Below are 26,913 nucleotides of genomic sequence, written 5' to 3' on the forward strand. Positions count from 1 at the left end.
TGTCATGATAGAACACAAACAAACAATAAAGAGACGTTTTTAAAAGTGCTCAGTTTTGTTGCTGCCTTAACTGCCATACTTTAGACACCACTTCATCAGATGCGTGACGCTGAGTAAGAAGTTGACAGGCATGCACACATGTAAACAGACTGAGCTGGGGAGAGTCACAGCATGCAGCGGGGGGGGGGGCAAGGCAAAGGAAATGCAGTAGCAGCAGATCTACTGCAAGTCTTTGCACAGCTGCAGGGTGCAGAAAGCTACTTCTTATCAAGTGAGGCCACTGGTCTATCTGGCTCAGTATTAACTTCTTCCAGAGAGGCAGCTGGCTTTCTTTCTTGCCATGTGGGGCTGCTTCATTTCAGGATTGGGCTCTAAGGAGGAAAAAAATCCTTATGGGTCATTTATGCGTGGGAATTTTACCTGAGGTACGTTGCTTGCTGGATCCACACTTCCTTCTTTAGAAGCTATGCACCAGCAGTCTCCAAGCTCAAAACAAGAAGCCCGCCCCTTGAAATGCCGCTTTGTGATTGGCTGTAGTTCTTTCTTTGAGAGAGAAGTCCCTCCCTTCCATGGAAATCCAAGTGCCCAACCAAAATGAATTTTAAAAAACAAAAAACGGAGCACCCTAAAAGGAATGGGGGGGGGGACCCAAGCCACATTTTAAAAGTCCATTCTTCTGCCCAGAAAGAACTCCCAGGAAGCAGGAAGTATTTGAATCCCCGCCTTTTTACACACTGCTTTGTAATTGGCTGTGAGAGAAACCAAGCTTGCTTGCCCCATACTTTGCCTTATGCACGGGGATTTCACCTGAGCTGAGCTTAGGGAAGGTGGAAGAATCGGCTTAACAGAGGAACGGGAAGACCCGGGGTTTGTGAGGGCTGGCAGCAAGGTCATCTCTAATGTAGGGAAAACTCATGCATAACTCCGAGGAACAACCAAGACAGACCGGGGGCGAACGTGAGTGGAAGTACCCATGCATAAACAACCACAGCCAACAGACACCTCTATAATCCTGCTACCAAGCCCAAGAGCTTCAATGTCTGTGAATTTTTAGCATCAGAAACATCTAGGAAAGGCATTTTATGTTCAAAAGCTTTTACCTATTTATAATAAACGCTTTGATAAATAAATAATGGTTTCCTTAAATGATCCCCTCCCCCCATTTTTGCCTTCAAGCCGCAACCAAGGCCACAGGCAGAGAGGGACTTCTCCTGGGATCTCCTATCTGAGGCCCTTCAGCTGAAGATAACGGATTCAATCTGGGATCTTCTGCGTGAGAGGCAGGTGCTCTATAACTGAGCCACTGCCCCTCCCCTTAAAAAGAACCGACCCACCGGCCTAGTGCAAATGGGTCAGCCTGCTCACAAAGCACTTTGGACCTCCAGCGGAAGGTCCCCTCCAGCAGGCGCAGTAGCTGCCATGATAAAAATGTAGCTTCCCAGTGTGGTGTAGGGGTTAAGAGTGGTGGTTTAGAGCGGTGGACTCTAAACTGGAGAAATGGGTTTGATTCCCCACTCCTCCACATGAGTGGCGGACGCTAATTTGGTGAACCCGGTTGGTTTCCCCACTCCTACACATGAAGCCAGCTGGGTGACCTTGGGATAGTCACAGCTCTCTCTGAACTCTCTCAGCCCCACCTACCTCACAAGGTGCCTGTTGTGGGGAGAGGAAGGGAAGGAGATTGTAAGCCAGCTTGATTCTCCTTAAAAGGTAGAGAAAGTCAGCATATAAAAACCAACTCTTCTTCTTCTTCCTTGCTCTGTGCAACATCCCCTTCTTCGAATAAATGCTCCTTTGATTTTGCAGTAATTGTCTTGAAGTGTCAGGCAGTTTTAAGAGCCGAGGAATTGCGATGAGCCGGTCTCATTCCGCATGAAGATGACGTTCTTCTGCTGATTCTTCGCTTGTACTCGGAAAGGCTGCAGGGTTCAGGGCAGGCCCTGCTTCATTTTCCTGGACAGAGAGGGCCGGGCTTGAAATGATCCAGAAGCAGCTCACTTGCATCAGAGCTCTGCTGGCTCAGACCAGTGGTCCATTTAGTCATTCATCCTGTCTTATACAGTGGCCAACCAGTGATTCCAGAGGGCCATCCAAAATGGTATAGAGGCCAAGCCCTTCCCTTGATATTGAACACATGAAGCTGCCTTATACCGAATCAGACCCTTGGGGTCCATCAAAGTCAGTATTGTCTAAGACTGGCAGCAGCTCTCCAGGATCTCAGGTAGAGGTCTTTCACATCACCTACTTGCCTGATTCTTTTAACTGGAGACACCAGGTATTGAACATGGGACCTTCTGCATGCCAAGCAGACGCTCTTACCACTGAGCCACAGCCCCTCATATTGCCTCCTAGCACTGATGGCTTTCTGCCTCTGAACGGGGAGGTTTCCTTTTGTCTCCATGGCTAGTCACCATTGATGGAACTCTCCTCCATAAATCCACCTAACTCCCCCTTTAAAGCCATCTATGCCCATGGCCATCACTACATCCCCTAGCAATGAATTCCACAATTTAATTACTTGTTGAATAAACGAGTACTTCCTTTTGTTCATCCTGAATCTATTGCCCAACAGCTTTGTTAGATGCCCCTGAATGCCTGTACTATAAGAGAATGAGATAAAGTTATTTCTATCAGGACGCAAGTGAAGCTTGTTCATGCCAGTATGAAAAGCAGTTGACCTTTCTGGGACACTAGAGCTGGAGGGTCATGAGAATGTCTAGTTTTCTGTGTGCGGGAGAATCCTTAACAAGAGGAAACACTCTCACACACACACCCTGCCGCATCCCTCGCCTACATTCTGAAGTGGTACAGTCCCGGGAGGGTTGTACCATGTGACTCTTCCTAACACATGGAAGGGCTCTTAACTTGCGCGGCTCCAGCACTGTTCATGGCAGATTTAGTCTGCCCGCTGCAATGTTTAGAGGCTTTATTAGGATCAACAAGCCTCCCTTCCTTCTAATGTGCCGCTCTGCTTTCAGTGGGTAGTTTATGTATTTTGTTTATTTGTTCCTAAGCTGTCATTACTTTTCCTTAATTCTTCAGAGACTGGTTAATCTAGACTCCACAGTAGCACAATTTCTGGAGGAACTGAGTGGCTGCCTGGTGGGGCTCTATTCTGCACGGTGGAGCTGTAGTAATCATTGACTGCACAGAATAAACCTCTGACTCCACACCTTCCCTCCAACCAATGTCCATTCCGGCCAATCCCTTCTGCCTTCCTCTGTGCATCACGGACTACTCAGCCAGTGGCTGTGTTGCTATTGAAACGTGCTGCGGCAGAGTCCAGTTTCCTGACTTGGGGCTCTTAAGCCATATGAACATTAGTAGAGCTCTGCTGGATCAGATCAGGCTTTGGTCTTGTCCTGCATCCTGTTTCGTGCAGTGACCGACCTGTTGCTCTGAAGGGCCAGCAGTCAGGGCCTAGTGGGCAAGGCCGCCCTCTGACGATGCCTTCTAGCACTGGGAGAGGCTTACTGCCCCTAGACGTGGAGCTTCCCTTTAGTCACTGTGGCTAGTAGTCACTGATAGACCTAAGTCAGTTATGCATGGGAGTTTTACCTGAGGTATTTTGCTCGCTGGACCCACACTTTACTGTTGGGAGTCTGTGCACCAGCAGTCTCCAAGCTCAAATCAGGAAGTATTTGAACCCCCGCCCCTTGAAATGCTGCTTCGTAATTGGCTGTAGTAAGATAAAAGTTCCCTCCTCCCCGGACCCAATTGCCGCATAAAAAAGCATTTTAAGAACATAAAACAAGAAAACTGAGCAAGCCTCTGTTGTAAAAAGCCTTTCTTCTGCTCAGAATCCCCGCCTCTGGACATGCTGCTTTGTAATTGGCTGTGAGCAAAACTAAGCTTGCATGTCCCACATTTTGCCTTTTGCACGGAGATTTCACCTGGGCTCAGGTGAAAGGGAAGAATCGAGTTAACAGAGAAACAGGAAGTCCAGGATTTGTGAGGGCTGGCAGCGAGGTCATCTCTAAAGGAGGGAAAACTCATGCATAACTCCAAGGAACAACCGAGACTAACAGGAGGTGAACGTGAGTGAAAGTACCCATGCATAAACAACCTCAAATGATCTTTCTATTACATAGTGGTCATGTGGTATGCCCTGACCTGGATGGCCCAGGCTAGCCTGATCTCGTCAGATCTCAGAAGCTAAGCAGGGTCAGCCCTGGTTAGTATTTGGATGGGAGACCACCAAGGAATACTAGGGTTGCTGTGCAGAGGAAGGCACTGGCAAACCACCTCTGTTAGCCTCTTGCCCTGAAAACCCCCCAAAAAAGGGGTCTCCATAAGTCGGCTGCGACTTTACGGCACTTTACACACACACACATGTGGTGTAGCCACGATCAGTTGGGTTTTTAGGTGGGATGACCACTTGCAGATGTATATGTGTCAGCTTCACTATTTCCGCCGTTAGCCCTGTCGGGATTGACTGTCTAAGCTATTTGACCCAATTTCCAGTGCTATCTTTAGCAGAGCAAGATTTGGGTCTAGTGACGCCTTAAAGACCGACAAGATTTCCAGGGTATAACCTTTCAAGAGTCAAATCTCGTTGGTCTTCAAGGCGCTACTGGACTCGAATCTGGCTCTTCTACTGCAGACTAACATGGGTACCCACCTGAAACAATCTTCTGCAGAGTTACACCCTTCTAAGTCCATCGAAGCCAGTGGGCTTGGAAGGGGTGGGCGGAATAACTCTGTTTAGGATTGTACTGTTAATATAGTAATTGTGAATTACAGAACTTTACAGATGAATCAGCACTAAAGTTCTGCAAGAAAGGGGAAAAAGAGGACGTATCTTGCCTTTGTAGCCCATCAAGGGATTTAAATGGAGACAATTAGAATCCTTTGTGAGTGTTTTAAATCAGACAGTACTTGATGAAGTTGTTCCCTCTCCTTTCACGAGCGACGGAAAATAGAAGGCAGCCTTTCCATTTTAGGAGAGGATAGAGAGTACTGGAGGCTACATGAGACATTTATTTAAAAATATATGGGTGGAACAGGAATTGAGGAAGTGCAGAAGCAAGTCCAGAGGTGGGTAACGCTAGCCGTAGAGCAACATAAGTTCTGTTCCCCCATCTGCTATTTGCCGCTGTTATGGGACATGCTGATGGCCACTGATTTAGTTGGCTTTAAAAAGGGATTAGACCAGGGGTGTCAAACATAAGGCCCGTGGGCCGGATCCGGCCCCTTGAGGCCTCTTATCCGGCCTGTGAGCCATTCGAGGCAGCTGGCTGCTCCAGTCCCGATTTGGGCTGGCGAAGCATTGCCCAGCCTGCCCAAGAGACATTTATGACATCTTTGGGCCTTGTAACAAATGAGTTTGACACCCCAGGATTAGACAGAGTAAGAGAGGGCAGGTCTGTCACTGACTATTAGCCACGGAGATGGAATAGAACCTCCGTGTTCATAGGCAGTACCCCTCTGAATTAGAGATGCCAGCCTCCCAGTGGGACCTGGGGATCCCCCAGAATTACACTCATCTTCAAACTACAGAGATCAGTTCCCCTGGAGAAAATGGATGCTGTGGACGGTGGACTTGGTGGCATTGTACCCCACTGAAGTCCCTGTCCTCCCCAGGGGGAACTTGGCAACCCTACTGTGAATACGTGTGTTAAGGGAGCAACAGCAGGGCTCTGTTCTGCTTGACGTCCTTCTAGAACCGTTTTTCTGATCCAGCACAGCCATTCTTACATTCTCCTGCTTATCCAAATATAGGCTTTCAGCCCTTATTGGATGAAGTGGGTGAGATGGATCTGATCCAGAAAGGCAAGGCAAAGCTCCTTTTCTTGGAAATAGCCAGCATGCCCGTTTCCCCATGTGGAATTGTTTTCAGAGGCCCTTTAGGGGCTTCCTTAAGGCTTAGAGGGCCCTGAGGGCAAATGCATGGGGTGGAGGGAGGCAGAATCACTTGGGAATCCTCCCAATAACATTTTCAGTTCTCCAAAAAACCAAGCAGAGAATAACAAAGCGCAGGAAAGCGGCCGGACGCAGAACAAGCTGAGACCAAAACCTCAGAGGCTGCAACCCACAAAACCATTAATGTTGCAGCGCATTTCCGTGGAATTTCAGGAAAGCTCTTTCCTCCTAAATGGCTTGTGGTTTGCAGCCAAACGAAGAAAGCCAGTCAGATTGCTATAAATAAAAAGGCCAGATTGCCGCATAACAAACAACTGGGTGAATTATTTCGCTGCCACTGAGTGCTTTTTCGGGTGACCTGTGGGAGAAAGGAAGGGGCTTGAGAGTAAGCCCAGCTGGGATTCAGGCGCCATGGACCGGCCGATGCTACTTAATTTATTACATTTATATGCTGCTCTTACTGCGAAGGGCTCCTTGCGGTTTTCTTCTGGCTCCCGGGCAGTCAGTTTCCCACTTAAGCCGTTTGCTTCAAAACCTGCTTCTGCATCAGCAGGAACGGACTGGCCCTTTCAGATAGCAGGGGAGCTTCCCTCTGAATCATGGTCCCGGGTAGCCACTGGTCGTTTACGCATGGGTACTTTCACTCATATTCACCCCTGGTCTGTCTTGGTTGTTCCCTAAAGTTATGCATGGGTTTTTTGTCCATTAGAGGTGACCTCGCTGCCAGCTCTCACAAATCCCGGGTTTTCCTGTTCCACTGTTAACCCGATTCTTCCATCTCCTTCCATCTCAGCCCGGGTGAAATCCCTGTGCATAAGGCAAAGTGCAAGACACACAAGCATGGTTTTTCTCACAGCCAATTACAAAGCGGCATATAAAGAGGCAGGGATTCAAATACTTCCAGCTTCCTTGGAGTTCTTTCTGAGCAGAAGAAAGGCTTTTTAAAAGTTAGGCTTGGATTTCTCCCCCACCCCTTCCTTTCAGATTGCTCCTTTTTTTTTGGTCTTAAAATGCTTTTTTATGTGGCAATTGGGTTTGGGGGGGAATATTCTCTCACAGTAAACACTACAATGTAAGCCAATTACAAAGCAGCATTTAAAGAGGCGGGGACTTGATTTGAGCTTGGAGACTGCTGGTGCATAGATTCCCGACAGGAAAGCATGGTTCCAGCAAGCAACGAGCCTCAGGTAAAACTCCCATGCATAAACGACCACTGACTGGCATGAACAGGCCATGCCAAGCCCTGGTGATGCTGGCAACATCTCCAGGAGCCACTGGGATAAGCCCCAGGTGGTGGCCACAGCAATGGGTGTAAGCTTGCCTGTCACCTTCTCCCATGGCGCAACTGGCTGTGTCCAAGTGGAGCAGCCCATGATTCTCAGCTCACACCCAGCCAACTACACTGGGGGAGAGGGGTAGCAGGTGAGCTTACACCTATCGTCAGCAGCACCCCTGGCTGGAGTCACTCGACTTGGTTTGCTACTGGTGCTTTTAACAGCCCAGCCTGCCCCAGAGCACCAGAAATGTATTGTTTCCCTCCAGACCGTTCCCTGGGCCTTCCTCCAGGTAGCGTGTTTGCACGAACCTCTGAAGTAACGCCATATTCGACCCATCAAGGTATGCAGCTAAGAAAAAATAAATAAATCTCGTTCCTTATGCAATCCACTTGGTAGCTTGCAGAACTCGAGACCTGCCTGTCGTTTGCACTTTCCTATCTGCCCAGCCGGTGAGCATGTTGAGATAAGCAGTTGGATCTTGTTGGAGATTTTGGCATGTGTTATCAATTAAGCCTGAACAGATTATACCAGATGCTGGGTTGCCTTGGATTCCCCTTCTGAATTCTGCCAGTGAGTCCCAGCTTGTCACTTTTTGCAGATTTGTCACTCTTCTGCAGATTCCCTTACTGGAGCTATCCCCCCCACCCCCAGTAGCATTTAATAGTAATGGGAGGAGGAACTGTCATAGACAACTTGTGGAATCCCTTCCCAAAGAAAAGATTGGCAGCCTCCTCCAGGGATCCTTTTGAATGGGGGTGCCAGGAGCCATCATGCATTCCCCGGCTAAGGTTTCCTCTAGGCCCTTTCAAACCATCCCGACTTAACCCAACCATTGTATGAAAACAAATCACGTTAACTTCTCCAGTGCCATAGGCTCAGGGTAACCAGGGGGCTGGTGATTTTGTCTCCCTAGTCCCCACCCCCTCTTGGCAGCCTTCTTTCAAGATTCACTGGGCTTTTTGCACTCCACACAAAGAAGGCTCCAGTTTTGTGCTTGGAGGTATGTTACATAGGCCAGTGAAATGTCCTCATTTTGCAAAAGCCTGCTCAGCCTGTATGACAGGGGTCCAACCTTATTGAGCTTGCCGGCACCTTTGGGATTCTGACACAGCATGGGAAGTGTAGTTCACTAAAGGAGCTTGTAACATTAAACGTTCACAGCAGCCTCAAAATTTCTCAATCTTGGAAGGCATCCTATGGAAATAAGAACTGACTTGCTGTATCAGACCAAGTTCCTTCTGGCAATTGGACTCTATGGCATTGAAGTCCCTCCCCCCTCCAAACCCCGCCCTCCTCAGGCTCCACCTCCAAAATCTCCAGGTATTTCCCAACCCGGTGCTGGCAACCCTGCCTACCCCTGTTATACACCCAGCACTTGGTATTCAAAGGTAACCTGTCTCTGTGTGTAGAGGTTCCATCTAGCTATCATCCATCTTCCATGAATTTGTCTAATCACTTTTTAAAGCACATGAACCCACCTTGTACTGAGCTTATCTAGAAGAATATTGTCTGCTTCAATTGGCAGTGGCTGTCCAAGCTGACAGGCAGAGAGAGGGGAAATTTTTCCTCAGACCGACTACCTGCGTGAATGAGAAATGACAGGGACTGAACATGGGACCTTCTGCATGCAAAGCAGGCCCTCTAGCACTGACCAACAATCCTTCCTTGCTAGTTCCACATTTTGTGGCTGTGATTTCTAAACATGTGCATTATGTGAAGAAATACTTTCTTTTTGTTTTGCTTTGTTTTTATTGTTAGCTGCTCTGAGCCGGACCTTGGTTGGAAAAGGATGGGGTGGAAGTCAAACACACAAATAACAACAACAATAATTTTTTGTCATGAATTTAATGCCAGGAAGTTCTAACAGTATGAGAAAAAAGAGAACTCGCCCCTACACTCTACACTATTTATAGATTTTCAAACCCCTATTATAAATTTATAGATTTTCAAACCCCTATTATAAATTCCCTGAGTTAATTTTTTTCTCTAAAATAAAAAAATACTCACATGCTTTATCCTGGTAGGAAAGATACCCTAGACATCTTTTCACACCCTTCGCTTCCCAATAGCAAACATTTGGGGGAATCGCATGACTCATCATCAACATGTTCTTATGTCTGTAGAGAACCAGGGCTGCTTGTTGAGGATGCAAATTTTGCTGCTTGGTCAGCACCAGGCTGACCGTCACCTCCAGAAGGCCAATTGAAGTTGGCCAAAGATGCCAAACATGTTTTAGGGTGGCTCTTAGGGACAGGCGTGAAGAGTGGGCCATAAGCTGAGCATGGAGAAGGCGTTTCAAGACTCAAGAGGCTTGTGAAGTCATTAGAAGAGCGGTGATAGAAAGAGGGGAGTGGTGTCTTTTCTGGGGAGTCACCTACTCCACATGCTTAAGCAACTTTGAGGCCTAAAAGGTCACAGATCCAAGCAAAGGATTCTGGGAGCTGAGAAAGCTCTAGAGCAGGGGCCGCCAATATGGCGCCCATTGGGTGCCACGGTGCTGGCCATTACCTTTCTTGGCACCCGCCAAGTGTTTTTTAGAAAATGGGTGGAGCCAGGTGGGGCTTTTTGTCCATCAGGGGTTCTGATTGTCTAATTGGCTGTCCAGATTCCCAAAAAAGTCATAGCTTTGGCTGCATCTGCCACCACAGCCCAAGGATCTTCACTGTGTGACTGAAGATAACCTGTGTGTAAGTAAGAAAATATCTTAAACAATATGTTCATTTTAAAAAGTGTTCTGTTTAGCGGCGCTTCTGCCCAAAATGTTGAAGCATGACTATTAAGAATTTTGCGTGATCTCACTCCCTGATACTATGCGGCTGGTTCCTGCGGTAGCCATTTTTTGGTTGTTCCCGTCACCCTGTGTCACTATTCCAAAGGTGCCTACAGGCTCGGAAAGGTTGGGGACCCCCATCTAGAGATCCATGACAATTTTCAGGAGACACCCAAAACTATACATCTTTGAGGGAAGCCACGTCTGTGAAACTACCTCTTAAACTGGTTTAAATTGTAATTCCCCTTCCCCTCACAACTCCTCATACACAAACAAACAAACATCTGAATCTCTTGTCGAAGGCTTTCACGGTCAGAGTTCATTGGTTCTTGTAGGTTATCCGGGCTGTGTAATACCAAGACCACGGTTACACAGCCCGGATAACCTACGAACCATCTGAATCTCTTTTCTCTCTCTCTTACTAAAGAGTCTGAAAACTTGCTAAAGAGGACATTGTTTAGTTTGGGTGGGCTGCCGTGAACCAGTCCGGCAGTTGATTTTTGGAAGCCAGGGGGCAAATTACTGAGGCCTGCTGGAACCAGACATAAGAGCCCCGTGGCGCAGAGTGGTGAGCTGCAGTATTGCAATCAAAAGCTCTGCACACGACCTGAGTTCGATCGTGACGGAAGTTGGTTTCAGGAAGCCGGCTCAAGGTTGACTCAGCCTTCCATCCTTCCGAGGTCGGTAAAACGAGTACCCAGCGTGCTGGGGGTAAAGGGAAGTTGACTGGGGAATGCAATGGCAAACAACCCAACGAACAAAGGCTGCCTAGTAAACGTCGGGATGTGACGTCACCCCATGGGTCAGGAAGGACCCGGTGCTTGCACAGGGGACTACCTTTACTTTTTTACTGGAATGGGAGGCTGTTTGGGTGGGCTAAAAGACAGGCTAAAAAAGAGGCAGCATTTAAGCCAGCAGGGGGAAAGGAACGCACCCCAAGACTGCCCCCCAACGGACCATCAAATCTTGTGCAGAGCCTCTCCTCTCCTCTACCCTCTGCCCACCGTTCTGCCTCCCTCTTCCCTCTTCCCCCCCAAAAATCTGGCATTTCTCCAAAAAGACAACCAGACATAAAAATGGGTCAGCAGCCCACCCTACATCCCCCCTCTTCCTTCTGCCAGTTCCCCGGTTGGTTAACACTTTTTTGTCTCCTTGTCCCCTCACCCCACCCCCTCCCCCACCCCCTGCGCTCATGATGGACAGGTGACCATCTCCGTAGACGGGATCCTCACCACGACCGGCTACACCCAGGAAGACTATACCATGCTGGGATCCGATGACTTCTTCTACATCGGAGGGAGCCCCAACACGGCTGACCTGCCGGGCTCCCCTGTTAGCAACAACTTCATGGGATGCCTTAAAGATGTGAGCAGTCAGGCCTGTCGTGGATGGGGTTGGGGCTGGCTTCATACTGGGTTTCCATGCTGTTGCAGGGGGAGAAATCACTTGCCACGTGAAAGGCCCACAATCAGATGTCCAAATGTATTTGGCAATGTTGAAAAACAGCCATGGGGGTCCTGAATTGGATCAGGGCTGGGGGAAGTAGGGCTGCCAACCTCTAGGTGATTGTCCGGAATTACGATTGACCTCCAGAGCACAAAGATCAGTTCCCCTGGAGAAAATGGCTGCTTTGGAGGGTGGGCTGTATGGCATTATACCCTGCTGAGGTCCCTTGCCTCTAGGATTGCCAAACTCCAGGTGGTGGCTGGAGATCTCCTGGGATTACAACTGCTCTCCAGGCGACAGAGATCAATTCACCTGGAGAAAAGGGCCACTTTGGAAGGTGGACTTTATGGCATTACACCCCATTGAAGTCCCTCCCCAAACCACACCCTCCTCAGCCTCCACTCCCAAAATCTCCAGGTATTTCCCAACCCAGAGCTGGCAGCCCTATTTGCTTCCCCAACCCCTGCCCTTCCTAGGCTCAGCCTCCACCCCTTAATCTCCAGGAATTTATTCGCCTGGAGTTGGCAACCCTAGGAGGGAGGGAAGGGGTATAAGTTTTGCCTTCATGCTATTTGCCTGATATAAACTCCCTACACATGCCAAGCTAGCATTAGCCCAGGTACGGAAAAATATAGGCAATTCTTTTGTATCTCTGTTTTCTCCCAAATGTCACTAAGAACAGCTGTGGTGGTGGTGGGATTTCTATCAGAAAAATGTAAAAATACCTTATCCTCCAACACTTCGGTCATGATCCAGATTACTCCTCCCTCCATGATTTATTTATTTTTAATATTGAAGATATGCCTGGAGGTTCTGTCACAAATTTGCCATGTAACATAAAAGTCTGGATAAAATGGAGGAGAGAAAAAGGATGTAAGATGCTTTGGGCTCCCCCAGTGAGAAGAAGGGCAGGGTGGCTAGAAAGAATACGGTGAGACACCCCAAATGGAGGATGGGGAAGACCCAATCATCTGTTGGGCCATCCCTTTTGCCTTTGAAAGAGGTTCAAAACTGAAAGGATGGATAGCAGATTCTGCAGGGTCTAAAGCAAAATGCCTGGTGAGTCTTGTGAATTCTGGATGTATATTCTTAGTGGGGAGGGAGGTATTCATTAGAAAAAGGAGTATGCAGAAGAGGTCAGAGGGAACACAGGATGTCAAATGTCTTGCAGATCTTTCTAATCTGGATCCTGCCCTGCCTGGGATGGGAGTCCCATCTTTATTTGATAACTGACGCGCCAGGGTGAAGTTTACACCACGTTCATTAGGGAGAGCTGTACAATTCACTAAAAAATTATTGATACGGATGTTAAATTCATGACAGCCGCTGCTAGTTCTGTTGAGCAGAGAAGTTCGGCGTGTTCATAGTTGCAAGCCACGGAGGACTGATTATTATGAAATCGTGTGGAAGTCCTAGATTGTGTTCTGGGGCTCCTCAGAGGAAACCTGCTTTAGATGGCCTTTGTTATACAAGCGGGTCACAACAGAAACTTCCCCTGGACTGCCTCATCTAACATTCAGTTTTGAGTCATTAACACCTTCGGCCCCATCAGTCTCACACAGCCCCAGAAGCTGGAAAGTCATCCAGCTACTTGGCAAATCCTCCTTCTGACTTTCTGTGGGTTGGACCCCATAATTCATCAGCATCCTTTCCCCTCAGCGGTCCTTTCTGATGCTGGAAAAGTTTATTTCCAGGGTCATGGGACCCGTGTGGTCTTATAGCCATGCAGATTTGGAAGCTACAATGGGGAGAGGTAAAGAGACAAAATGGCCCCTTCTGTCTCTTCTGCCAGCCCAGCTCTGTTGAGAGAAGAGGAAGGAAAGGGCGATTTCTTCCCCTTTCCTCTTTTCACTGCAGCCTCCCAACACGCATGGCTATTAGATCACATTAGTCCTGCAACCCTGAAAATAAACATTCCCAGGTCTGGAAAGAACTGGGAGAAGGGAACATGGATCCAACCCTATGTTTGCGCCATATTCACTAGGAACCACACTAATATGGCAGAAGGAGGTCAGCCTTCCAGATGAAGAGCGTCCTCGCATCAGGTTATGACAATGTGCTTCTTTGACCTGCTCTCTTACCCCCTTGCGCCCGTTCCATTATTTTGTAGGTCGTCTACAAGAACAACGACTTCAAGTTGGAGTTGTCACGACTGGCCAAAGAAGGCGACCCCAAGATGAAGATCAACGGAGACCTGGTCTTCCGTTGCGAGAGCGTCGCGGCCCTCGACCCCGTGACCTTCGAGTCGCCAGAGGCCTACATCTCGCTTCCCAAATGGAACACCAAGAAGACGGGCTCCATCTCCTTCGACTTCCGCACCACGGAGCCCAATGGGCTGCTGCTGTTCAGCCACGGCCGGCTGCAGCCCCCCAAGGAGGCCCGATCCGAGCGCCTGCACAAGGCGGATTACTTCGCGATGGAGCTCCTCGACGGCTACCTCTACCTGCTGCTGGACATGGGCTCTGGGGGCATCAAGATGCGAGCCAGCAGCAAGAAGGTGAACGACGGCGAGTGGTGCCACGTGGACTTCCAGCGCGACGGGCGCAAGGGTGAGCAAGCCGTGCCGCCGTGTGGCGTGATGCGCACATGCCTTTGGCCATTATTCATACGTTTGTTTATTTATTTACGTTTCTCGTTAGCCACCGTAAGACTTGCCTGAAGTGACTTACGACAAGATCGATAAAAGCATAAAATGTATTATAAAACTATCGAAACCAATAATGTCAATGAAACCAGTCAAGAAAGCAGCACAATAAAATCAATAGAACAGCAAAATGAAAGGGAGGCATAAAAAGGGGAGGTAAATAACTTTGACGGGGCAGTTCAAAAGGTATAATAAAACAATTTCAGCAAGGGCCTGTGAACAGGAGAGAAATAAGAATTAACAAAAAGCCTGGGCAGATAAAAAAAAGGAATCTCCACTGGGTGCCTAAAACTTAACAGGCTAGACAACAGGTGAATTGAAAGCCAGCTTGGCATCGTGTCAAACTAGGATTTAAGAGGCCCAGGTTTGCAGCCCCGCTCTGCTGTGGAAGCTCACTGGGTGACCTTGGGGCCAACACTTTCTCTCATCTTGTGTCTTAGGCTTGTTAGGATCAAATGGGGGCAGGGGGAATGACATTGCAAGCGCCATTGGGTCCCCATAGGGTATAAATGGAGAGCCAGGGTGGTGTAGTGGTTAAAAGCGTGGTTTGGAGTGGTGGACTCTGATCTGGAGAACCGGGTTTGATTCCCCACTCCTCCACATGAGGGGCGGATGCTAATCTGGTGAATTGGGTTGGTTTCCCCAATCCTACACATGAAGCCGGCTGGGTGACCTTGAGCTGGTTACACTCTCTCAGCCCCACCTACCTCACAGGGTGTCTGTTGTGGGAAGGGGAGGGAAGGAATTATAAGCTGGTTTGATTCTTCCTTAAGTGGTAGAGAAAGTCAGCATATAAAAACCAAGTCTTCTTCGTCTCCTTCTCCTTCTCCTTCTTCTTCCTAAATAATAAACAAATGTTGCTGTGCAGAGGACCTTCCACACATGAGGTGTTGTGCATGGGAGGGAGGACATGATTGGTCTCCTTAAGTATTTGAAAGGCTGCCTTGTAGAGGAGGGCAGGGAGCTGTTCCTGTTGGCAGCAGAGGATAGGACTCGTAATAATGGGTTTTACGGGTGGAAAGGTACTGGCTGGATATTAGGGGGAAATTGTTTACAGTAGGAGTAGTTCAGCAGTGGAATCGGCTGCCTAGTGAGGTGATGAGCTCCCCCTCACTGGCAGTCTTCAAGCACAATTGGATGATGTCAGGGATGTTTTAGGCTAATCCTGCATTGAGCAGGGAGTTGGACTAGATGGCCTGTATGGCCCCTTCCAACTCTACGATGCTATGACTCTATGCTACAGAGAATGTCCTGTCTCTCATTGCAACCCATTCTATGCCCAGAAAGTCAGGACCTGCTAGGCAAAGTTTTTATGCTGGTGGACAGGATAAGTTAACTGCTTAGCAATATAATCCCAAAGGATGAAGCAGGGACATGTAGTTCATGGAATGACTGTCAATTAGTCCCTGCGTGGCATTCGCCCACTGTGGTTCCTTCCAGGCTCCATCTCGGTGAACAGCCGCAGCACGCCCTTCCTGGCCAGCGGGGAAAGTGAGATCTTAGACCTGGACAGCGAGATGTACCTGGGGGGCCTCCCTGAGAACCGTCTGGACCTCATCTTGCCCCCAGAGGTGTGGACGGCCTTCCTCAACTACGGCTACGTGGGCTGTGTGCGGGACCTCTTCATTGATGGCAAGAGCCGTGATGTGCGGCGCCTGGCTGAAGTGCAGAGTGTGTCCGGCGTCTCCAGCTTCTGCTCCCGAGAGACCCTCAAGCAGTGTAGCAGTTCCCCTTGCCGCAACGGAGGGCTCTGCCGCGAGGGCTGGAACCGCTTCATCTGCGACTGCGTGGGCACAGGCTACCTGGGCCGGTTGTGTGAGAGAGGTGAGTGGCGGGGGGGTGCTTGGGTTGGGAGGGAGGTCCAGAGTCCGAGCTGGCTTGAGGCAAACCCTGGTTTGCAATCTTGAACCTGGCAGCTGATGTTGGGCAGGATAGGCTCAGTTTCCACGCTGAACGAAAGAGAAAAGTCAGTAGGGTCAAGTAGGGCACTTTCACAGATGCCAAATAATGCACTTTCAGTCCACTTTCAACGCATTTTAACAACCTTTTGCAAGTGGATTTTGCCATTTCACACAGTAAAATCCAGCTTCAAAGTGCATTGAAAGTGGATTGAAAGTGCATTATTCGGCATGTGTGAAAGTGCCCTTGATAATCAATGGCCAATCCTACTTTTTCACAAGTGACAGAAGAAATTCACACAGTGAGTATCAAAAATGCCAAATGGTACCTCAATCCCAATACTTTTTTGAGCTGATGCACTCTTCAGCAACAGAACCCAAACAAAGACCACCTCCACTTGTCCCTCAACATTTTCAGCTGAGACCAGTGTCCTGTGCTCTCCTTGCGCCTTCTTCCAACACACTCCACATGCTCAGTACAAGACACACAGCCTGGTCCCTCTTCTCGGCCTCCCTTCCCTTGACTTTTCCTACTGGTGAGGTCAGTACTTGGCAGCAGAAGAACCATATGTGGGTCTGTAAAAAGCCATCGGTTGCCAACACTTTGGTGCCTCTTAAAGTCTGGTGCCCTAGGTGACCCACCTAGTTGACCGGTGTGGTTGGGCCGGCCCTGTGACTCCTCCTGAAATGCTGTCCTTGGGGGTACCCGGCCCCCTGGGAACAGGATTTGGGCAGGCATTTCAAGCTGCCGCAGGTGGGGAAAGGTGAGAAAGTCTTGCTCCGTAGGCAGAAATCCGTGCACCCGCAGAACCACCAGCCTGGATCCAAGCCAGGGAGTGTGCATAGACAGACCGGCCGTTGACTTTACAGGGAAAGTTCTCTGTGAGCCACTGTCCTGGAAGGGCCACATTGTCAGGCAGGAGCGAGCAGAACCCAACTTCAGCAGCTCTGCCAGTGCCTCAGAAGACGTGGAGCCCCCCGACCATGATCACGGACCATATTCACCTTTTGCCCCGTCCTGAGCTGCTGCCAGTTTGCATGAAGGAGTCAGCGGGTGAACCAGCATCCATTATTGGTGCCACTTCACTGTTGGGTTTGAATGCAGTGGCCCCCGCAGTGTTGACAGATAGCACTGCAGGAGTCAATTAGCTTGGCTCGCTCACGGGCCATTTCATCTTCCTACAGTGCCTCTGGTACAGTGCACCAGCTTGAAATGCATTATGGTTGGGTCCCTTTGGTTAAGCTATTTTTGATACCCTTTACTTGAATTTCTGTGGTCCCATCTGTAGAACGGGAATAAAAACAACTACTGATATTTGCCCTGGAATCTCACAGTAGGGAGCAGCCTAAGAAGGGCCATCTTAGAGCCAAACTAGATGTTACTTTTTTAAAGATTTGGGTCCGGGTGTTGCAACCCAGGTTTCCCCCAGCTTCTCAGCAGCTGCAGAATATGGCTATTTAAAAAATTAAGCAGAGTCATTTCAGCCTCGGAATGTAGCTATGGGGGGGAGGAAGTGCTCCTGCCTCCCCCCCCCCACAGACGTTTTCCAGTTCAAACAGAGCTGGTGGGGGTGGGGAGATTTCCCTGTTTCTGCTGTTCCACATGGAGTATTCTGTTCAAAAACAGGCCAATGACTCTCTCCTTCTGCACTGTTTCAGCACAGAAAGCGGCTTGGGGTGTGTGTGTTCCAACTGCCATTCTGCTCTGTGGCTTCAGGGAACCAAAACCCAACTCTAAAAAAAGTGCATGTCTCATTTGGCTCCCAGTCCAGTCCAAGAAAGTGGAGTCGCCGGAAACAGAGAACTGTTTTAGCTCCTCTCCCCCACCTTAGTATCCTTTGTCCTCTGAGTTAAGTCAAGCCATCCACCTACCCAGCCCCCACCCAGCCACAGATCTGGCCAAACTGGAGCTGTCGAAAAAGGCTCCGCAGGCATGGAGAAACAGGTTCACGTTGTAGAAATCCAGTAAATCCATGTGCAGGCCTGACCCGTAGCTGAAGGAGGAGGCACAGACCAGTTGGGCATGGCCAGGCTTAGCCCTTGGTGAAGCCACTGAGGAAGTAGAGACTTTTGGGAGGGGCTGTGGCTCAGTGGTAGAGCATCTGTTTGGCATGCAGAAAGTCCAGGTTCAATCCCCGGCATTTCCAGTTAAAGGGACCAGGCAAGGAGGTGATGTGAAAGACCTCTGCCTGAGACCCTGGAGAGCCGCTGCCGGTCTGAGTAGACAATAATGACTTTGATGGACCAAGGGTCTGATTCAGTATAAGGCAGCTTCATGTGTTCATGTGACTTTGAAGAAGAAGCACAAAATAGCATATACGAGTTTATGCTATCCTGTTTTAGGAAGTCCCTGCAAGGCCAGGACAAGCTGATCCAGTAGGGTTGCTATTGGGGCTCAACTAGAGGAGTGGATTCCATTCCCTCAGAACAATCCCAGGAAAATAATCCTCCTCTTTCTTGGCTTCTCTCTCTTATCTGGTGTTGGGCAGAGGCCACGGTGCTGAGCTACGACGGGAGCATGTACATGAAGATCATGTTGCCGACGGTCATGCACACGGAGGCTGAAGACGTGTCCCTCCGCTTCATGTCGCAGCGGGCCTATGGTTTCATGATGGCCACCACCTCAAAGGAGTCAGCCGACACCCTCCGCCTGGAGCTCGACGGGGGCCAGATGAAGCTCACCGTCAACTTAGGTAAACCCACCAGCTGGAGCTCTGCAGGGGTGGCCCCGCCCCCACTCCTGTGCCATCTACCAGAAGGAGCTCCCCCACCACCACCAATGACACGTGGTGTGGGGTCAGCCTTTCTCAGCTGTGTTAGCCAAACCTGGCAGAGGCTCCTAGCAGCCACAATCCGCACGATTCTGATTCTGCAGAGTGTTTCTGCAGACGCAGTGATTTCCACCCACGGAGCGTGATTTTCTCGCCTCCTTTCCTTCTGCTGCAGCCCAAAAGGCTGCCTCCCAGATGTTGCCTTTGGGGGGGGGCATTTTGGGCTGCAATAGAAGCGGGGGAGGTGAGAGAGTCATACTCCACTGGTGGGACTTATTCCATCTCTGGAAATATTCCAGTGGATCCAAGCCTATGGCTGGAACGCAGAATGCACATGCCTTTTAAAGGAAAGATCTGTCAGACAGAGACTAGATCCCTCTTGTGTTCTGCCTGCAGATCCTGTGGATTTTGCATTCCAAAATGTTACCATTTTTCCACAGCTGTCTGTGAAGGCAGAACAAAAGTTTGGGCTGCGGTCAGCCCTGGGTAATGATCGCTGGTGTTCCCCGCACTCACTGGGTCTTTGGAAAGAACCGCATTTGTTGGGTCTTTGGAAAGAACCATGCCCAGCCTTGGGGGAAACCGACCCCTTTCCCCTGGGGCCAGAGAAGGCTTGATCCCTTTGCCAAAACCGGGAGCTGCCCTCTCTGCCAAGGCTGGCCAGCGATGGAGCACAGAAAAGGGTGGGTGTTTTACTCCCAGCACTTTTCTAGGCCCCCGCTGAGTGGCTAAGCAGAGAAAGGGCTTCTTTTTTCCTCATTCTGAAGACTCCGGTGTGGCTCTTTTCTCACCCCACCTTGGTTTTTGACCCTTCATTGGCACTTAAATGGCCAGCCCAGAGCAAACAGCCCCTGTGACCAAATGCCCTGACCCATGGCTGCCTGCTCCGTCCCTGGCATGACTCTCTTCCTCCTCCCCATATCACACCCCCCTCCCACTACAGCTCCCTGGGGTTCTTCTTCCCGTCTCCCCTCTGCCCCAGGGGTTCTCCTTTGTCCCGCGTGGGCTCCCGTGGGAGGGGATTTCGGTCCTGCGGCTGTTTGCATCCACTCTTCTGTTGCGGTTGACGATGCGCACCTAGCCCAGCTGTGGAAGGGAGGGCTTCGCCACCCTTTCCTGGGAGGGGGGTCAATCCCCGGTGGAAACTCCCTGTGCCAGCAGAGACTGAGGAGCAGTGAAAAAAGCCCCCCACCACCCTCGGCAACACTTTCCCTACAAGGTCCTTCCAAGCTCCCAGGCTCACCCTGTTGCCTCCCCCATACCCATCTTGACCTCTGCCCACCGCGCAAGGTGGATTTCTGGGCAGTGTCTTCTCATTGGCGTTGCCACATGGTGTGGGAGTGCTCCCCAGTCTCTGGAGGTTCCACGGGAGCAGCCTGACTTCCAGGAAGTTGCCACTGGTGCAGAGACAAGAACGTTTCTTGGGATGTTTCTGCACCAGGAAGCACGTTTGGGTGTCGAAGGAAGTGCGGTGCCCCCTCATTTCTGAGCCTGGCACTGCCCTGTGGGCGGGTCAGCCCTTCCCTTGCCCTTTATTTTATAGCTTTAGGGTAAGGGGAAGGAAAGGGCTGCCCTGCCCCCCTTCTCCTGCACAGCTGGTCTTTGCAAGGTGGCCACTTGTCCACACTGAGGAATCCCAGGCCAAGGACACAAGGGTCGGAGAGGGAAGGGGCACTGAAGAAGGAACGGCCCAGACAGTCCGTCCCCCCCTCAATGGGAAGGGTGTGTCTATGCACAAACCAGCAGTTCCAGGCTGGCTTGGATGATGAAAGGGATCAACTGGGGGAAACTGAGTCCCAGCTGTCCTGTTTTAAGCATGTTCCCTAATTACCTCCAAGGCCTTGCATATGCTGCAGCAACTGTTCAAAAATTTGGAGAAACGTCAACATTGGTGTTGGCCATCCCAGATCCAAACAGTGCCAAACCACCACCACCCCTCAGATCCAGAGCTGTGGATGTTGCTGGCACCTGAGTGAGACTGTCATAATTGGCCAGTGCGCATCCCCAACGGATGGGGACCTATGCTGGGAAATTGCCTGGAGATTGGCAATGCTCACTGCGAATGTCAGCATTCCCCAGATTAGAGAGATCCAAGATGGCTTCCAAGGTTGTGACATGATCTGAGCATAAGGCAGATGCTGTAACATTGAGCCACTGCCCCACACCAAACATAGAGGGGCAAAGACCTAAATAAGGCCCTGAAGCTACCCACACATCCCTAGCTAGTGTGGTGTAGTGGTTAAGAGTGGGGGTTTGGAGCGGTGGACCCTAATCTGGTGAACTGGATTTGTTTCCCCACTCTTACACATGAAGCCAGCTGGGTGACCTTGGGCTAGTCACACACTCTCAGCCCCACCGACCTCACAGGGTGTCTGTTGTGGGGAGGGGAAGGGAAGGAGATTGGAAGCCAGTTTGATTCTTCCTTAAGTGGTAGAGGAAGTTGGTATATAAAAAACCAACTCTTCTTCTTGTATTCAGCACTGCCGATGCAATTTTACCTCTGTCCTTGGGATGGGGGACTGGCCCTTTAATTTCAGTGTTTCTGGCCGGGCTGCTGTCCTGAACGGCCTCCCGTAGCCAGGAACAAGCAGCGCTCTGCCAGCACTGCAGGAGTCACTTGGCGTGAAGCCCTTCAGTGCTCACGAGTCCTGGTGTCAGCTCACCTGTTGCGTTCCCCCCTGCCACCCCCGGAGGCAACGGGCGAGCTGAGGCCCAGGTCTGCGGCACGGACGTGAGGTGACTGGCCCTCACGGCACTGACTCACGACTCAGCTTGGCTTGTTCTTGGCCTGTTTCCAATCTGCCCCTGCTTGGGGGCATGTGGGAGAAGCATGGTAGGGAGGGGTAGGAAAGGTGATTGTAAGCCAGTTTGATTCTTCCTTAAGTGTAGAGAAAGTCGGCATATAAAAAAAGCCCCAACAACTCAGCTATAGCTGAGTTTTCGTCAGTCTTCATTCTCACCCGCCCATCACAAGGGCTAGAAAACTAGTTTTCGAATAGAAAGAAAGCGAGTCCATTCCAGGCTGGTTCACATGTTTATAAAGTCCCCGTGGCTGTCGGACATCTTTCTGTCAGATGTGGAGTGGGTGTCCTGTGTTTGTAGGCCTCATTCGGATTGCAGCTGTGGCAGATGAGGAGAGGAGACATGGGATGTGCAACCCACCCCTCCCCACACCATTAGCTGACCTGAAAAGTGCCCCCCTTCCAAGAACTGTTATTTGCCTCACTGGGGAAGCCATCAGTACACATTTCGTTTCCCCAACGGGGCAAAGAAAGACTCCCCAGGGCCATTTCATGTTGGGAGAGTAGTATGGTGGGAGAAGGCCTCTTCTCCTTGTGAATGATGGCCCGATCTGAATCAAGCTCTCACACACCTGTGCAGTAATTTTCCAGTGAGGAATGTTGGCAGAGTATTCTAAGTACTCAGAGAAGGGTGAGATTCACCGATCAAATATAGTTTCCTTTATTGAGAGAACTACATTTTAGGATAGGAAAGCTGAGAGACGGAGCCTCTAGCTGCCTATCTAGTTAAGGAGGGAGAGAGAGGGTAGAATGACTTCCGAGAAGAAGCAGGAAATTGTCCCCTAAGAATATCAGCCTAAGGACGGACAAGAGGTGTGGAAAAAGGGTGGAAAGGTCTGTAACCTTACAGCCCTACTAGCTGACCACTTCCCCACTTCCTGCTGGGTCTTCTTCTCAGTTCCTTTGCACACTAGACATTGCAACTCTTCCAACAAGGAATGCCCGGGGGCATAGCTAGTTCAAATTCAAATCCAAATCAAATTCAAATCACACCTTTATTTGGCATTTAAAAAGTACATAATGAGGTTAAAGGAGATTTATAAACTTTTGACGAAGATCTTCCTTACAACATTAAAAGTTAAAACTTTAATATAAATCCCAGGAAGCTAGCAACCCCTGCAGTAACCTGGGGATAATTATCACTTAAAAGAAATAAAACTAGCTCCTTATCAGTGCCACCAGGGCAACCTGTCAGTAGGGGTTCGATGACCTGTTCCCGTAAAAGTGCATAGCTAGCAGAAGGTCCTTGAGGCATTCCGGAGGAGCTTTTTGGATGTGTGAATCGGCCCTGAGAGTCTTGGGGGGCTGGTTTCTGTGCCAGATACTTGAGCCTGGATGGCCCAGGCTAGTCCCATCTCATTGGATGTTGGAAGCCAAGCAGGGGTAGCCATGGTCAGTACCTGAGTGGGAGATCACCAAGGAAGTCCATGGCTGCTACGCAGAGGCAGGCACTGGCAAACCACCTCTTTTTGTCTCTTGCCTTGAAAACCCTACGGGGTCGCCATAAGTCAGCTGCAACGCCGCTGTCCACCATACAGCCTGATTCCCAGTCATAGGTTCGGCTTATGTGCTTGCGTTTCAGTGCTTCCCACTTTGAGAAACATGCTCTCCTTGCCTCTGGTAAAACGGGGGCTGCTTTGTGCATAGACAGATGGACCTCTGCAGCTTCATCAGAGAGGATATCGACGCTGGCCGGGGGGCGGGGGAAGTGATTCCATAGCTCCGCAGAGGATGGGGATGTGAAAGGATATACAAAGGTCCTTTCCCACTCTTGCTCCTTTGGGGCGGGGGGCAGAACTGCTCCCACCCACCCCCACACACAGATCTCAGTGAAAGGGCAAGTGTCCACCTTGTTGCGCGTCTGTCCCCAGATGGTGGGCTGCATCTTTTTTGGGTGTTTGGTGGCAGAAGTTACCTTGAAGGATATAAAACTCTCTCGTTCTCTTCTCTCTCCCTTCCCCGCCCCCCCGTCTCAGACTGTGTCAGGATAGGCTGTAACCCCAGTAAGTTGACATTTTTTTTCTCTCTCTTTCTTTCTCGTTTCTTCCTTTCTTCTACTTGCTCTTTGAATCCTGTGGTTTCCGTTTTTGAAGACGGAAGGGGCATGTGTGGTGTGGGTATGGGTGTCTGGAGGAGAATTAAACTGGCAGCCAGGAGGGGGAAGGACTGAAGTTACAGTGTGCGGGGCGGTGAGGGGGGAGTCGCAGGGGGGGCCTAGGGGGCCAGTAGTCAAACGGGGCTCTGTCCCCAGCTCCTGGAACAGAACAGGGCCATAGCGCTGCTCCTTCATTTAAAGCAGCCCCTTAGGATTCACGTTACTCTTCCCACCCGGTGGCTTCACACAGATGAGGGTGTGGCCATGATACACCCCTTCTGCCACCTGCATGACTGAAAAATGTAGCATCAACAGCCAGCTGGAAGTCAGGATTCCTGGGTTCTCTTTACAACACCCTTGAGGTGAGTCACGCCATATTTTTCCCCCTGTACCTCAGTTTCCTCTTTTGCAAGGGCTTGTGGGAGGTGAGGTCAAGACAGTCCTTGGAGCTTTGAGACAGGGTTTCTCAGGGAAGAAAAGCCTTCATGCCCTTTATGTTGGGGTGGGGGAGGGATTGTTTGGGGGAAACACTCTAGTCTGTGGGGCAGAGAAGGTTTTTTGGAGAAATACAGCCTAGGAGCGGCCAGAGAAGAAGACACCCCACCCCGCCGCTGAACATCCACATGAGACGTCACCGATAGCTACAGAAATGAAGCCCCGACTGACAGCTCAGAGAAGCCACAAGCCCCCTCTGGCCAGAGGTGGGGCTCACTCGGACGCAGCCTGGTTCATGGTGGGAGGTTGGGGGGAGGAGAAAGGGGTGATGGTGGAAAGGCATGGGGGAGTCAAAGGACATAGCATGGGCAGCTGAGTTAGCAATGCATCCCCATGCTACCCCAGTTTCACACCAGTTTAATGACTCTGGTTCCCACCTAAGAGAAGAGAGGGTTTTGCTGCTTCGGACACACACAGACGCCTGCATCCAGTTGTGGGGCAGTGTCTTTGTGAAGGGGTGTTAGCGCCAAGGAGTGCCCAGCCCTTTTCAAGGGATGAGGGTCCCTCAAGGAGGGCCCCAGGTCACTCCTGGGAGCACTCCTCTTCACGCCTGCCCGACAAAGCCCAGCTAGGCTGGAAATCCCAGTTTGTTCAAGGATAAAATGTTTTAACTCCTCCACTGGTTCGCAAAACAGAATGTGGGGAAATGATTGCAAAGAGATACCAAATCATTAGCATCCAAGGGTAGAGCTATCAATAGAGAATTTGCAAATGTGTCCCTTTTCATATTGGTAGGAGGCTCCAGGGGCATCCGTCACTGGGGCGCTTTCCTCGGAGAGCCAGCGTGGTGTAGTGGTTAAGAGCAGTGGTTTGGAGCGGTGGACTCTAATCAGGAGAACCGGGATTGATTCCCCACTCCTCCACATGAGCAGCAGATGCTAATCTGGTGAACTGGATTTGTTTCCCCCATTCCTACACACGAGGCCAGCTGGGTGACCTTGGGCAAGTTACAGCTCTCTTAGAGCTCTCTCAGCCCTCACCTCACAGGGTGACTATTGCGGGGAGGGGAAGGTGATTGTAAGCCGGTTTGAATCTCCCTTAAGTAGTAGAGAAAGTTGGCATATAAAAACCAACTCTTCGGAGGAGGAGGAGACTTGGCAGGCTTTTGAAATGTCTGCCTGTTTGCATCTGTGCCAGTTGGACAAGGTAGAGCAGACATCTATTCAAGCACCCCTTCCCAAAAAAACTTCCAGATCTGTCCCTCTCCTCTGCAAGAATGCTTCTTGTCGATCAAGCCAGAAAGTCTTGTGAGATTCAAAGGAGATACCTTGGCCCTCTAGGACACTTCTCAGTCCCTGAGTAAGACAATGTGGTCCAACCGCACCCCTGCGGGTAGGTTTGATTTGCATTCCAGGTGGGCCTTTGGGACAAAAGGGGATTTCATATCTCACTAAGCGTCACCCTTTTCTTTATCGAGCCCTGCAAACACCTGGTCCGTTCTTTTCTTGGTGCAACAGAACAGCATAGTTGCGGTACTCTTCATTTTTACAAATCAGGGTTGTAATGTCATAAGAACATAAGAAAAGCCATGCTGGATCAGACCAAGGTCCATCAAGTCCAGCAGTCTGTTCACACAGTGGCCAACCAGGTTCCTCTAGGAAGCCCACAAACAAGATGACTGGAGCAGCATTATCTTGCCTGTATTCCACAGCACCCCTCTGATCCTGGAGAGAATAGGTATGCGTCCATTTTGACTAGTAGCCATGGATAGCCCTCTGCTCCATAAACATGTCTGCTCCCATCTTAAAGCCTTCCAAATTGGCAGCCATCACCACATCCTGGATGCCTCTTGTCAATGTCCTTACTTGTAATCTCAAGACTTCTCAAACAGAAAACCAGCCTTATATGACATTTCTTCTGCAAGCAACACACTCCACTGGGTCTCCCATAGAGTATGCAGTTTCTCAGGCTCTGTTCTCTCCCCCACTTCATGGATGCACAAGGACATTCTGATCTCTCATTACTTTCCCCCATTCCAAATTTAGTATTGTTTCCCCTCTGACAAGCACCAAGATGGCAGCTCTGCAAACCCTGTGGCAAAGTTCCCCATGCCAAATGAGCTTATCACGGGTGCCCTTGTTGGGCATCCCTGACTGTCCAACTCCAATCCTGGGCAGACTTTCCCTCCTTGCCCGTGGGCAGGCATGCATGGAGTTGCCAGGATGCTAATGCCACACTCCAGAGATCTGCTGGGGGAACCTGGGCCGTGGAAAACCGGACAAGCGCCTTTTGCAGCCGCAGGTGAGTTCCTGAGCAGGCAGCCAAGACTCCCGTCCAGTCCAAGGAGAGCTGGTCTGGAATGGGGGAGAGGAAACTGAGGCCAACGGAAGGGGGTGGGGCTCCCGAGGCTGCGTAACGAGAGAGCTGTCGGGGGACCAGGAGGCCAGATGCCGAGGCTTGTGATTTTTCAAGAACGTTGTATTGATACAAACCAGTACATAAATCACCTTACAGAAATCGCCTCTCCACTGTCAAGACAACGTGCCAGACGGTATTACAACCACGCTGGTGACCGCAAGCATCATCCCAAAATTGAATTTTAAAGAGATACCGAGGAGAGGTCCCGTGCATCCTTGGCCTCAGACTGTTCCCCTCCCAGGGGCTTCTTTCATAAAAAGGGGTTCTGAGGCTCCAGCACCTTTTCACACTGAAATCTAAAATTACATGAGTGTTGATAGTGACGAAAGGCATTCTGAGCGTGTTCAGCGGTGCTCTTGAGCTTTGCTGCCCTAAGCCATGCTGTTGGTGTGGCTCAGATTAAGCCCCTTTCTTATACTCTCTAGTTTGGCTGGCCTTGGCTCTGTTTCCTTCTGGGAGCTGGGGAGAGAACCCGGGGGGAGTGGGGTTCCTGGCT

The 26,913-nt window shown here is 50.2% G+C and overlaps 1 protein-coding gene across 11 annotated transcripts in view; it reads left to right on the plus strand.

Moving 5' to 3' along the window:
- The window catches only part of NRXN2 (neurexin 2), a 393,602-nt gene that overhangs the window by 155,000 nt on the left and 211,689 nt on the right, over positions 1–26,913 (plus strand). For 8 of the 11 annotated variants that reach the window (XM_056852311.1, XM_056852313.1, XM_056852316.1 and 5 more), the window contains 5 exons: positions 11,113–11,274; positions 13,466–13,904; positions 15,440–15,823; positions 18,387–18,590; positions 23,446–23,472. In XM_056852311.1, coding sequence (XP_056708289.1) covers positions 11,113–11,274; positions 13,466–13,904; positions 15,440–15,823; positions 18,387–18,590; positions 23,446–23,472 — 1,216 coding nt within the window. The remainder of the gene's footprint in view (positions 1–11,112; positions 11,275–13,465; positions 13,905–15,439; positions 15,824–18,386; positions 18,591–23,445; positions 23,473–26,913) is intronic. The other 3 variants (XM_056852312.1, XM_056852317.1, XM_056852307.1) reach the window with 1 other exon arrangement.

This window comes from Euleptes europaea, chromosome 7 (genome assembly GCF_029931775.1).
Source record: "Euleptes europaea isolate rEulEur1 chromosome 7, rEulEur1.hap1, whole genome shotgun sequence".
Lineage (NCBI taxonomy): Eukaryota > Metazoa > Chordata > Lepidosauria > Squamata > Sphaerodactylidae > Euleptes > Euleptes europaea.